We start from the raw sequence: 10,283 nt of genomic DNA, 5'->3' as shown, positions 1-10,283 counted from the left end.
GTAAAAAAAAAAAAAATCATTTGAAGTTCGTTGTTCATATATTTAACTGGGTGTCTCGTATTTGCTTTTTTCGAATCTGGCAACCTTAAGATCGCACTGTCTGCCTGCGAGGGGTCTTAAGGAACATCCATAACTCATACCCCCTGTGTGAGGGTACAGATGGGAAGACTGAGGCCACAGGGTGCCGAACAAGAAGGCCCTGCCCCCCAGTGAGTTGACATCCAGGCTTCAATACGGCTCCTGAAGGACTTGGGGGAACCCCCGTTCTGCCCCAGGTGCGAGGCGACCTGTGTGCTGATAGAATTCTGGAATCAAGTCTCAGTGCCGGCCCACCCTTCCCAGCTGTGTGACCTTGGGCAAATTGCTTCACCTCGCAGAACCTCAGTTTCCTCAGCCACCCGATATGATGACAAATAATCAGATGCCCTTTTCCCAGCCACCCCCCCCCCCGCCAGGGGTAAGAATTCAGTAAGATGGTCCCCAGGGGAACTGACTCAGAAAGAGCTCAGCACACATTAAGGGCTCAGTAAGCGCTGATGTGAGAATGCACCAGCTCGTGCAGCCTCTCGGCTGCTGCCTCTCCTATCCCTCCTCCCCACCCTCCTGCAAGGCTAACACCTTCCTGCCTGGCGTTTGTCACCCCTAACCAGAGCGGGACCTTTGTGGGGGCAGGCACCAGGGTGTCTGTGGGCGGAACCCCAATGCCCAGAGTAGAGCCTGACACACTGGTTAAGTGAATGAACGAATGAGTGGAACGAATGGGAAGTGAGAGCTCCAATGCCCCCCCCACCCCGAAACTCATTCTGGCCCATGTGCCTTTCGTCCCTGCTTCTGTCATGTGCCCCCGTTCTTCCGGGTCAGGCTATGAACGCACAAGATACGCACACACTCACCCAGAGACAGCCGGAGAAAGGGGCCTGAAGTTGGCTCGGGTGACGAGGCCTGGGCCCTGGAGTGGCTCACGCCGCCTCCTCCCCTGAGCCATAGTTTTCCCGCCTGGGAAATGGAGAGGTTCAAGTAATCCCTAACAAGCAGGGATCGAGACGCCAGCTGCCTGCCACCCCAGCTCTGCCCCTTCTGAGGCGTGTGGCCTTGGGTACATCCCCTAAGCTCTCTGGTCCTCAGTTTCTCCATCTGTAAAATGGGGCTGATGGTGGCGTTTGCCTCCTAGAGGGCTTCTGAGGGCCCAGCGAGTTGATGAACGAGGGAGGAGAGCAGCGTGTCAGGCACTGAGTAATATATATGAGGCTTTGTTCCTACTGCCATTCATGTAAAAACACGCACATGATCGTTTGAGGGCCTCTATGGGCCTCACCTTATCAGCATGTCCGGAGGCCAGGGGCCATCAATATCCTCGTTTTACAGGAGGAAGCTGAGGCCCGTGGTGTGTGGCAAAGCCGGCAAATGATAGCAGGTTACAGACGGCAGAAGTCAGGATTCTTGGGGACAGTACTGCTGTCTTGGGGACAGTCAGGGGGGAGGCCTGGGGTGGGGAAGAGGGAGAGGAAGAGGTTTCTGAGGCTCCGAGGGAGGCGTGCTGTCGGGTCCAGTTCTCTCGGAGCTCTGGTCACACCAGTGACCCAGACACTGCCACCGTCTCCGCCCCCCCCCCCCCAGAGCTGACAGTCCAGGGGAGGAGACGGATGAGTGACCAGAACCGGGCACAGCCGCCGTCAGCGTGGGACGCGCAAGCAGCTGTGGGAGCTGAGAGGCGACCTAGGCAGGAGGGGAAATCAGGGCAGACTCCCTGGAGGAGGCGGTCCTAAAGCTGAGACCCGAAGGGGCAGTGGGACCGGTTCACGCAGGCCCAGAGCACGGGCTCGCAGGTTCAAGGTGGATGGCCCAGGCTCCACTCACCGCAGATTCCACCAAGACCCTGCCATCAGCCAGCCAGGTTGCTGCCATCACCCATAAACGTGACAATAAGAGTCGGAAAAATGTAAGAACATCCCAGTTTATTGTGCACCTGGACACATGCCTGGAGTTTCTGTGCAACAGAAATCTCTGTGATGATGGAAATGTCCTGCGTCTACACCACCCCGGACAGTGGCCACAAGCCACACGTCACTATGGAGCGCTTAAAACGTGCCTGGCGCGACCGGACGTTATGGGCTGAACTGTGTCCCCCTCAGAGCTCACGTCTGAGTCCTCAGAATGAGACTGTGTTTGGAGACAGCGTCTTTACAGAGGTGATCGCGTTAAAAATGAGGTCGTTCGGTGTCCTTAGAGAAAGAAGGCATTCGGGCACGGACACCCAGGGAGAGCGCCACGTGGAGGCAGGGCTCGGGAGGACGCTTCCACGGGCCGGGGGACACGGAAGATTCCAGCAAACCACCAGAATCTAGGAGAGAGCATGGTACGGATTCCACCTCGGAGCCCCAGAGGCTCCAGCCCCGCTGGCATCTTGGTCGCAGCTTTCCAGCCTCCAGAACCACGAGGGAACGAGTGTCTATAAAGCCCCTCGGGCTGTGCCACTGAGACGCGGCACCTCCAGCCGACCGAGGCACCGAGAAGGTGAATTTCAAATTTTCATTTCATTTTCGTTAACTGTAAACAGCCGCCCCTCGGCTAGCCGTGGCGCGCGGGGCGGGGCGGCGGAGTTTCCAGTCGCCTCACCCCTCCTCGTGCACAGGGGAAACCGAGGTCAGAGAAGAGCTGTCCTGTGCCCACGCGGCAGGCAGGCGCTGCCCCCAGGAACGTGGCAAGACAGAGGCAGGAAGATTTGCAGGCAGGGGATTGCCCGGAAGGAGGGAGAGAGAGGGAACTTCCTCCCAGCTGAAAGTGGCCCGCGTTTTGAGAGCCGATGCCCTGCGCTGTCCAATGTGCTGGCTGCGGGTGTCACGGGCTGTTCAAACCCAAACTGAGTTCGGTTGCCCGTGGCGCTGACCACTTACCAAGTGCTCAACAGCCACGGGGGCTCCCGGAATGGGCCGCGCCTTCCTACCACGTGCCCTGGCGAGCGCCTCCTCCCAGGGTCCCATCCGTGATGGGCCCATGTCACAGGAGGGAAGGACAAGGCAGTTAGTGCTAAAGGGAACCCCAGGGGCGCCCGCGTGGCTCGGTCGGTTGAACATCCGGCCCTTGATCTCAGCGCAGGTCTGGATCTCGGGGTCACGGGTTCGAGCCCCCCGTTAGGTTCCATGCTGGGCGTGGAGCCTACTTTAAAAAAAAAAAAAGTCAGAAGATGGAAAAGAGAAAGCTATTAGGGCTGTATAACTATGAGAGAAGTAAACTTTAAAAACTAATAATAAATAACGGGAACTCTAGAGGAGTGGGCAATTCCCTGAGGTCGGGAGGGCCAGGTTAGCCCCCAGATGGGGCCCCCACAGGGGGCAGAGGCCAGAGGCGGGGAAGAGACTGGGAGGGCCCAAGATGAGGGATGGGGCAGGGAAAGGGGAAGTGAGCGGGAGGGGCGGGGGCCCCACCTGGCAGCCCCAGAGGCTCTCATGCTTGCACACGCGCGCGCACACACACACACACACACACACACACACACACACGGAGGGGTCTGTGCACGAGCAGACAGGCCAGCCCACACTGTCGCCACGCCCCGGTCTGTGCCCGCCTCCGTCCCTCACACACACTCTCGTCCACACCCTGCCGCTCGCCCTCACAACCACACCCCAGATCCACACAGCCCCACGGCCCTCCCTGGCCGCGGGCACACCTCCTCGCACGCCGCCGGCCGGCCCACAGCCCCGCGCCGTCGTCCCCCTGCCCACGCGTGAATGAGAGGGAGGCCGGGACAAACCATCACTGAGCTTCCGTGTTGCCAGGACATCAGCCCCCCAACCGCCCCCTCGAAGCCCGGGAGCCCCCCCCCACACCCGAGGCCGGCAGGGGGAGGGGGGGCTGGGACTCCCCAGAATCACCCGGGAGCTGGGGGCATACACAGCAGAGACGCTCATGCCCTCTCCGGGACCCTCCCCGCCCCCGTGAGCAGTCACCTCCTCCAGGGAGGCCACGGGACACCTGCTGGGCATCAGCAGGCCGGGGCGCGCCGTGGGGACGACCACGGGGCCTCGGGACGCACCCCCGCTGGCCGCCCCGTTCCCGCCTCTCCGTCAGGACCCCCTGCTCCCTGCGCACTCCCGGCACCCCCCTCCCCCGCCCCCCGCCGGCCCACCCCTCCCGGGTGTCCCGCGGGCCCAGAGAAGCACCCCGCGGGCACCGGCTCAGATGCTCCGCACGCTGGAGATGCTGGACAGGGGCTCTCGCATCCGAAAGCTGAGCGACCGGGAGCCCCGAAAGCTGTCCCGCGGCCTCAGCGAGCTGTCGGTGGTGGAGGCCTCGGAGTGGGCCTCGGCGGCCTTGGCCAGGCAGTCCCCGGGCCCCCGCAGGCCCAGCCTGAGACACCCGCAGCAGAGAAAGCCCAGCACGGCCTGGCACACCTCGCGGCTGCGGAAGGAGTAGATGAGCGGGTTGACCGCGGAGTTGAGCACGGCCAGCGCCAGGATCCAGTCCATGCCCCGCAGGTACTCCCGCGCCCAGTCGTTGGAGCTGAAGACGTCGGCCAGCAGCAGGCCGAAGAGCGGGCCCCAGCACACCAGGAAGGCCGCCAGGATCATGAGCACCGTCTCGAGCAGCCGGCGGGCCTTGCGGCGGGCCGGCGCCCGGGAGGCCTTCTGCCCGTTGGCCTGCACCACCCGGAAGATGGCCCCGTAGAGCACCGTGATGGCGGCCAGGATGCAGGCGAAGACCGCCACGCAGAAGAGGATGTACTCCTTGGCGTAGAGCGGGAGCAGGCTGGAGCAGCGCCGGAAGGAGCACACGCAGTTCCAGCCGAGCAGCGGCAGCAGGCCCAGGAGGACGGCCAGCAGCCAGCAAAGCCCGATGAAGCCGCAGACGCGGCCCGTCTTGCCGGCCCCGCTCTTGGCCACCGGCCGCACCATGGTGGCGAAGCGCTCGGCCGCCGTGAACAGCAGGCTGAAGGTGGAGGCGGCCAGCGCCATGAACAGCAGGCCCTCGCGCAGGAACCACTCGGTGGGCGCCAGGAGGAAGGTGCGCGCCCCCGACAGCAGGACGTTGGCCAGGTAGGCCGCGCCGGTGAGCAGGTCGCTGAGCGTGATGTTCACCAGGCAGTAGTACACCCAGCGCCGGGACCGCATGCGGCTCACGATGGCCAGCAGCACCAGCAGGTTCTCCAGGACCACCAGGCAGCTCACGGCCACGAAGAGCCCCCGCAGGACCCCCAGGCCGCCCTCCTCGGGCCCGCCGCGCCCCGCCAGCCGGCCCGAGTGGTTGTAGTGCAGGGCGATGAGCCGGCTGTGCCCGCCGGCCGCCAGCTGCTGGCAGGACTCGGGGGCCTCGGCCGGGGACCCCGAGCCGTTCATGGCGGTCCCCTGGGACGGACTGAGGCCCCGGGGTGGCTCACCCCCGGGGGCAGGGTGGAGCCACTCGCCGGGCCTCGGTTTCCTGTTATTTGAAATTTCCTGTTATGTTCGAGGTACCCCCCGCCCCAGGCCGGGGGTGAGGCCGGGGACGGGGAGGGGCATCCCAACGGTCGGCTCCCACCCCGGCTCCGGGAGGGTGCTGCGGTTGCCCCCTGCCGCGAGACCCTATCTTTGCCTCCCCCCCCGAGAGCCCAGGGAGGGGCGAGGGCCCCAGAGGGGAGGGGAAATGGGCCCCTTTCCCGGGCTGGGCGGCTCCCCTGCCCCCCCCCCCGCCAAGCTACCCCCTCCAGGACCCCGTCATTCTCCTCAACCGCTCCAAGCCTGCCTGGCACACAGTAGGTGCTTAATAAGTGTGTTAAGTGGCTGCGCACACCCCCAGATAGCTCCTGGAAGGCATAGGCACATTCTGTTCCCATGACAGAGCCAGGCCCGGCCTGTGGTACACTGTCCACAGAAGGGGAAACTGAGGCCAGCCGTCCCCAGTCGCCCAGGAGAACACGCAGCGGGAGGTAAACACCCAGACAGGCGCACGCGTAGGTCTCGGCCAGGACCCTCGGGACTGCCTCTCCTGTGCCTGAGCTGGGGCTGCTCCCCTCACCCCTGGATGGGGAGGGGCGGGGCTCATAGGAAAAGTGGGAGCTCACCCCCTCATGTCTATCCTGACCCACTCAGGCCGACTCACCTGGAGATGCTGAGGACTGGGGCATGGGCACCAGGTGGGGGAGGGGCGGGGGGTGGGGCACGAGTCCAGCCGGTCCTGGGGAATCCGAGTCGGGGAGGCGTAGCTACGAGGGGCTCCAACATCCCCATAAGTCTCGGCGGTCACGAGACTGGGGCCGAGGGCGGACCAGCCTGCACCCCTTCCCTTTGTTCAGTGTTCAGCCCTGGGAGCAGGGCAGGTACCGGGAGCCGCAGACAGAGGCGCTGCCTGGGGACTCAGGAGCATCTTCTCACTGGAGGTGACCAAGCCGAAACAGGTCTGAGGAGGAGGTTGTGGGAACAAGGGCTGCCCAGGCAGTGGGGGTGTGAGGCTGGGGCAGGGGGACATGCCAGGGAGCACCCCCGAATAGCTGAGCACTGAGCCTCAGCCTCAACTTCACAAGGAACCACCGAACTCAGGCACATTCACAGAGAGACACGCTGTGTGTCCGGATGCTGAGCCTGGACCTTGAAATGGTCCCTGATCCTGCCCTGAGCCCTGATCCTGGACTGAGCCCTGATCCTAGACCGAGCCCTGATCCAAGTCTCAGCCCTGATCCCGGACTGAGCCCTGATCTCAGGCTCAGCCCTAAAGCCAAATTGAGCCCTGAGCCCAGGCTCAGCCATGATCCTGGGCTTAACCCTGACCTTGGACCGAGCCCTGATCCCAGACTGAGCCCTGATCCTAGACCGAGCCCTGATCCAAGTCTCAGCCCTGATCCCGGACTGAGCCCTGATCCTAGACCGAGCCCTGATCCAAGTCTCAGCCCTGATCCCGGACTGAGCCCTGATCCTAGACCGAGCCCTGATCCAAGTCTCAGCCCTGATCCCGGACTGAGCCCTGATCTCAGGCTCAGCCCTAAAGCCGAATTGAGCCCTGAGCCCAGGCTCAGCCATGATCCTGGGCTTAACCCTGACCTTGGACCGAGCCCTGATCCCAGACTGAGCCCTGATCCTGGACTGAGCCCTGAGCCCAGGCTCAGCCCTAATCCTAGGCTGATCCCCGATCCCTGGCTGAACCCTGACCTTGGCTGAGTGGGTGACCATAGACTGACCACAACCCTGACTCTGGCTGACACCTGGCCCAGAACTGAACTCTGATCTCAAGCTGAGCCCCAATGCTAGTTGAGCCGGGCCTCCGCCTAAGCCCCACTCCAGCTGCAACTCGGACCCCGGTCTCAGAGAGCGAATTCAGGACCAAAGTAAATGGTATGAGAGAGCAGGGTTTGACTCACAAGGCCAAGCTATCCAACAATGACCTTCTGCCACGAATTACCTGCCGCCTAGTGGAAGGCCCTATGCACACCATACCTTATTTAATCTCATGATTATCCCCATGCTACAAAAGAGCCATCCGCCCTCTAGAAACCTGCCCAAAGTATGCATGCGAATGGTTATTGATTGTTGTTGGTAAATGCAAAATATTAGAAGCAACCCCAACGTCTGCGCCCAGGAAGAGAGGCCGGTGAGCGACGCTGCACGTAGCCTGGAGTGCCACACGGCTGTGAACGTGAGTGAGTGGATGGGCGTGGCCTCCACGACGTATGGTTAAGGGGGCGGGGGATACAAAAGGCTACACGTAGGGTGCTACCTTCTGCAAAGCAAAGAAGGGGAAATAAGGCCCCGATCTGCTTGCTTTTGCAAAAGCCACACGGGACAGATAAACCAGGAACCCGTGAAGTTGGTTCCCTGCGGGGGGTAGGGGGGCGGGTAGAGTTGAAATAAATGGACAGCGGTGGGACTGACACCCTATGGGCATTCCTCATAGTTTTCAAGCTCTGAGAATACTTGCCACAGTTTACAATGAAATTAACTCAACAAGGGTGCAGGGGAAAAGCTCCAGGATGTGGATCGGAAGCAGAACACAGGTGAAACGAACTGTGTTTCAGATGAAAACCATGACCGCCCAGAAATAGAGGAGAACCAGCCCGTGCAACCTTTGGGCACGACACTTTTTCTAAAGACAAAAGGAACTGACCAAAAAAAAAAAAAAAAGATGTTGTTTAGTACATTTGTTTTCAGGACTGGCAGGGTGTAGTCATTCTGAAAGTCTCACGTGCATTATGGGACTGAGCAAAGTAGCGAGGGTGCTGATGTTAGTAAGAAGCAGGTCTTGGGGCGCCTGGGGGGCTCAGTCGGTTGAATGTCCGACTTTGGCTCAGGTCACGATCTCGCGGTCCGTGAGTTCGAGCCCCGCGTCGGGCTCTGTGCTGACGGCTCGGAGCCTGGAGTCTGTTTCCGATTCTGTGTCTCCCTCTCTCTCTGCCCCTCCCCTGTTCACGCTCTGTCTCTGTCTCAAGAATAAATAAACATTAAAAAAAAAAAAGAAGAAGAAGCAGGTGTTCACAGAGGAGCATATAAGACGTCAACATGGAGAGGAGAGCACACGAAACAGGCCCCGGAGGGAAAGTATCAGCGAGGACCGTGACGATTTACTTTATTTCATTTCTTTAAGTTTCTTTATCTTGAGCGAGACAGAGAGAGAGAATGCCACGCAGCCTCCACACCATCAGCACAGAGCCCAATGTGGGGCTTGAACTCACGAACGGTGAGATCATGACCTGAGCCGAAACCAAGAGTCGGATGCTTAACCTACTGAGCCACCCTGGCGCCCCGGGCCCCGTGATGATTTAGACAAAAATCCGTTTCATAACTCTGTCCACTGAGACCAGCCAATAACAACAGTTACATCTAGCCCCTAGATCAGATCTTGGCTTTTGAATATCGCCTCCAGGGCTCCTGGGAGAAATGGCTGATTCCGGGAGCGGGGCAGGGAGAGTGCCACGCGACCCTGGAAGTTCATGGTGTGCCAGGAAGTCAGGGCGGGGACCTGTCAGAGACACAGGGGCCAGCCTGACAGGGCGGCTGCTGGCCAAGCCTGGAGCGATCTGGGCATCGGTACTGAGCGAACTTAAAATTGAGAGAGACTCAAAGTAGTGGTTGGGCGCCAGGGGGGCGGGGAGGGGGGAGGACAGCCAGTGTTCGATGGGGACAGAGTTCAGTTTCACAAGAGATGGACGGCTGCACAGCATTGGGGATCGTGTAACGCCACTGAACTGGGCATTGGAAGTGGTTAAGATGGTCAATTTTATGTTCAAGTGCGGTTTATCCCAATAAAACCAATTAGGGGAAAGAAAAAAAGAAAAGAAGACTCTTGACATATCCTGCAGCTCCACCAGTAGACGTCCCCCCAATAATGGTGTCAGAACAGTCATAGCCATCGGCACAGAGCCCGACGCGGGGCTCGAACCCACGGGACCGTGAGATCGTGACCTGAGCCGAAGTCGGACGCTTAACCAACCGAGCCACCCAGGCGTCACCCAGGTGACGGGGACCGGTCACTGCTCGGATATTCCCGCCGGGGGTGTGTGCCAGCAGACAGACTCGCCCTGAGGCACATCCCACAGAATGACTGACCCGTACACTTTCCAAAGAGTCGCGGTCACGAAAGGTTGTGAGACAAAGAGAAGCCTGCGCTGTTGTGGATGACAAGCGATCCAGGATTCGTGGAATTAAGGGCAGTGAGGGAGTCCCAGACACCAGTGTGGGGGACGCCAGTGTGGGGGAAAGGTGCTGTGAAGGACAATCCGGGGACAACCGACGCGATTTTCACTCGGGCTGCCTATCAACTGACATCAGTCTCTCACTGCCGCATTCCCCAAACTTGACCATCGCCCTCGCTTAGACCACAAGAGGGGTCCGTTCATTGACAACGCGTGGCGTTTTGGAGGAAAGGTTCGTGGTGTGTCCGACTCACTCTCAAACCATTTGGGAAAATGGAGGAAAAGATTTTCTATCGAACATATCATATGTTCTTAGACAACGTGTGTGGAGAGACCCCAAGCAAGAGGTTAACCACGGGCGGATCTAGCTCTGGGAGTTCGGCTTTTTCTGCGAGGGGCCAAATAGCGGTCCGTGAGTTCGAGCCCCGCCTCGGGCTCTGTGCTGACAGCTCGGAGCCTGGAGCCTGCTTCACGTTCTGTGTCTCCCCGTCTCTCGGCCCCTCCCTTGCTCGTGCTCTGTCTCTCTCTGTCTCTCAATTTTTAAAAAAAAAAAAAAAAAAAAAAAAAACAAAACCAATTACCCAACGCTGCTGTTGCAGCAGAAGTGGGCAGGGACAATATGTAAATGGACTGGCCACGTGCCGGTACAACTCCCTTTGCCAAAACAGGTCAGCACAGGTCGTTGGTG

The 10,283-nt window shown here is 60.2% G+C and overlaps 1 protein-coding gene across 4 annotated transcripts; it reads right to left on the bottom strand.

Annotated features, from left to right (window-relative positions):
* Positions 1-1,938: 1,938 nt before the first annotated feature.
* S1PR4 (sphingosine-1-phosphate receptor 4) lies at positions 1,939-5,464 on the bottom strand. Of its 4 annotated transcripts, none has more exons than XM_047095274.1 (2): positions 4,392-5,464; positions 1,939-3,159 (listed from the first exon to the last, which is right to left on the bottom strand). In XM_047095274.1, the coding sequence occupies exons 1-2, from the start codon at positions 5,331-5,333 to the stop codon at positions 3,157-3,159; spliced, it is 945 nt and encodes a 314-aa protein (XP_046951230.1). In that variant the 5' UTR covers positions 5,334-5,464; the 3' UTR covers positions 1,939-3,156. The 4 variants fall into 4 exon arrangements, with proteins under 4 accessions (XP_046951230.1, XP_046951229.1, XP_046951228.1 ...); XM_047095273.1 differs by having other exon boundaries at positions 1,939-3,156; positions 4,392-5,463; XM_047095272.1 differs by having other exon boundaries at positions 4,172-5,457.
* Positions 5,465-10,283: the final 4,819 nt, after the last annotated feature.

Source organism: Lynx rufus, unplaced genomic scaffold (genome assembly GCF_022079265.1).
Source record: "Lynx rufus isolate CCGP_SWC_20201006 ecotype Redwood Valley unplaced genomic scaffold, mLynRuf1.p SCAF_4, whole genome shotgun sequence".
Classification (NCBI taxonomy): Eukaryota; Metazoa; Chordata; class Mammalia; order Carnivora; family Felidae; genus Lynx; species Lynx rufus.
This window is presented reverse-complemented; position numbering and strand designations above follow the sequence as displayed.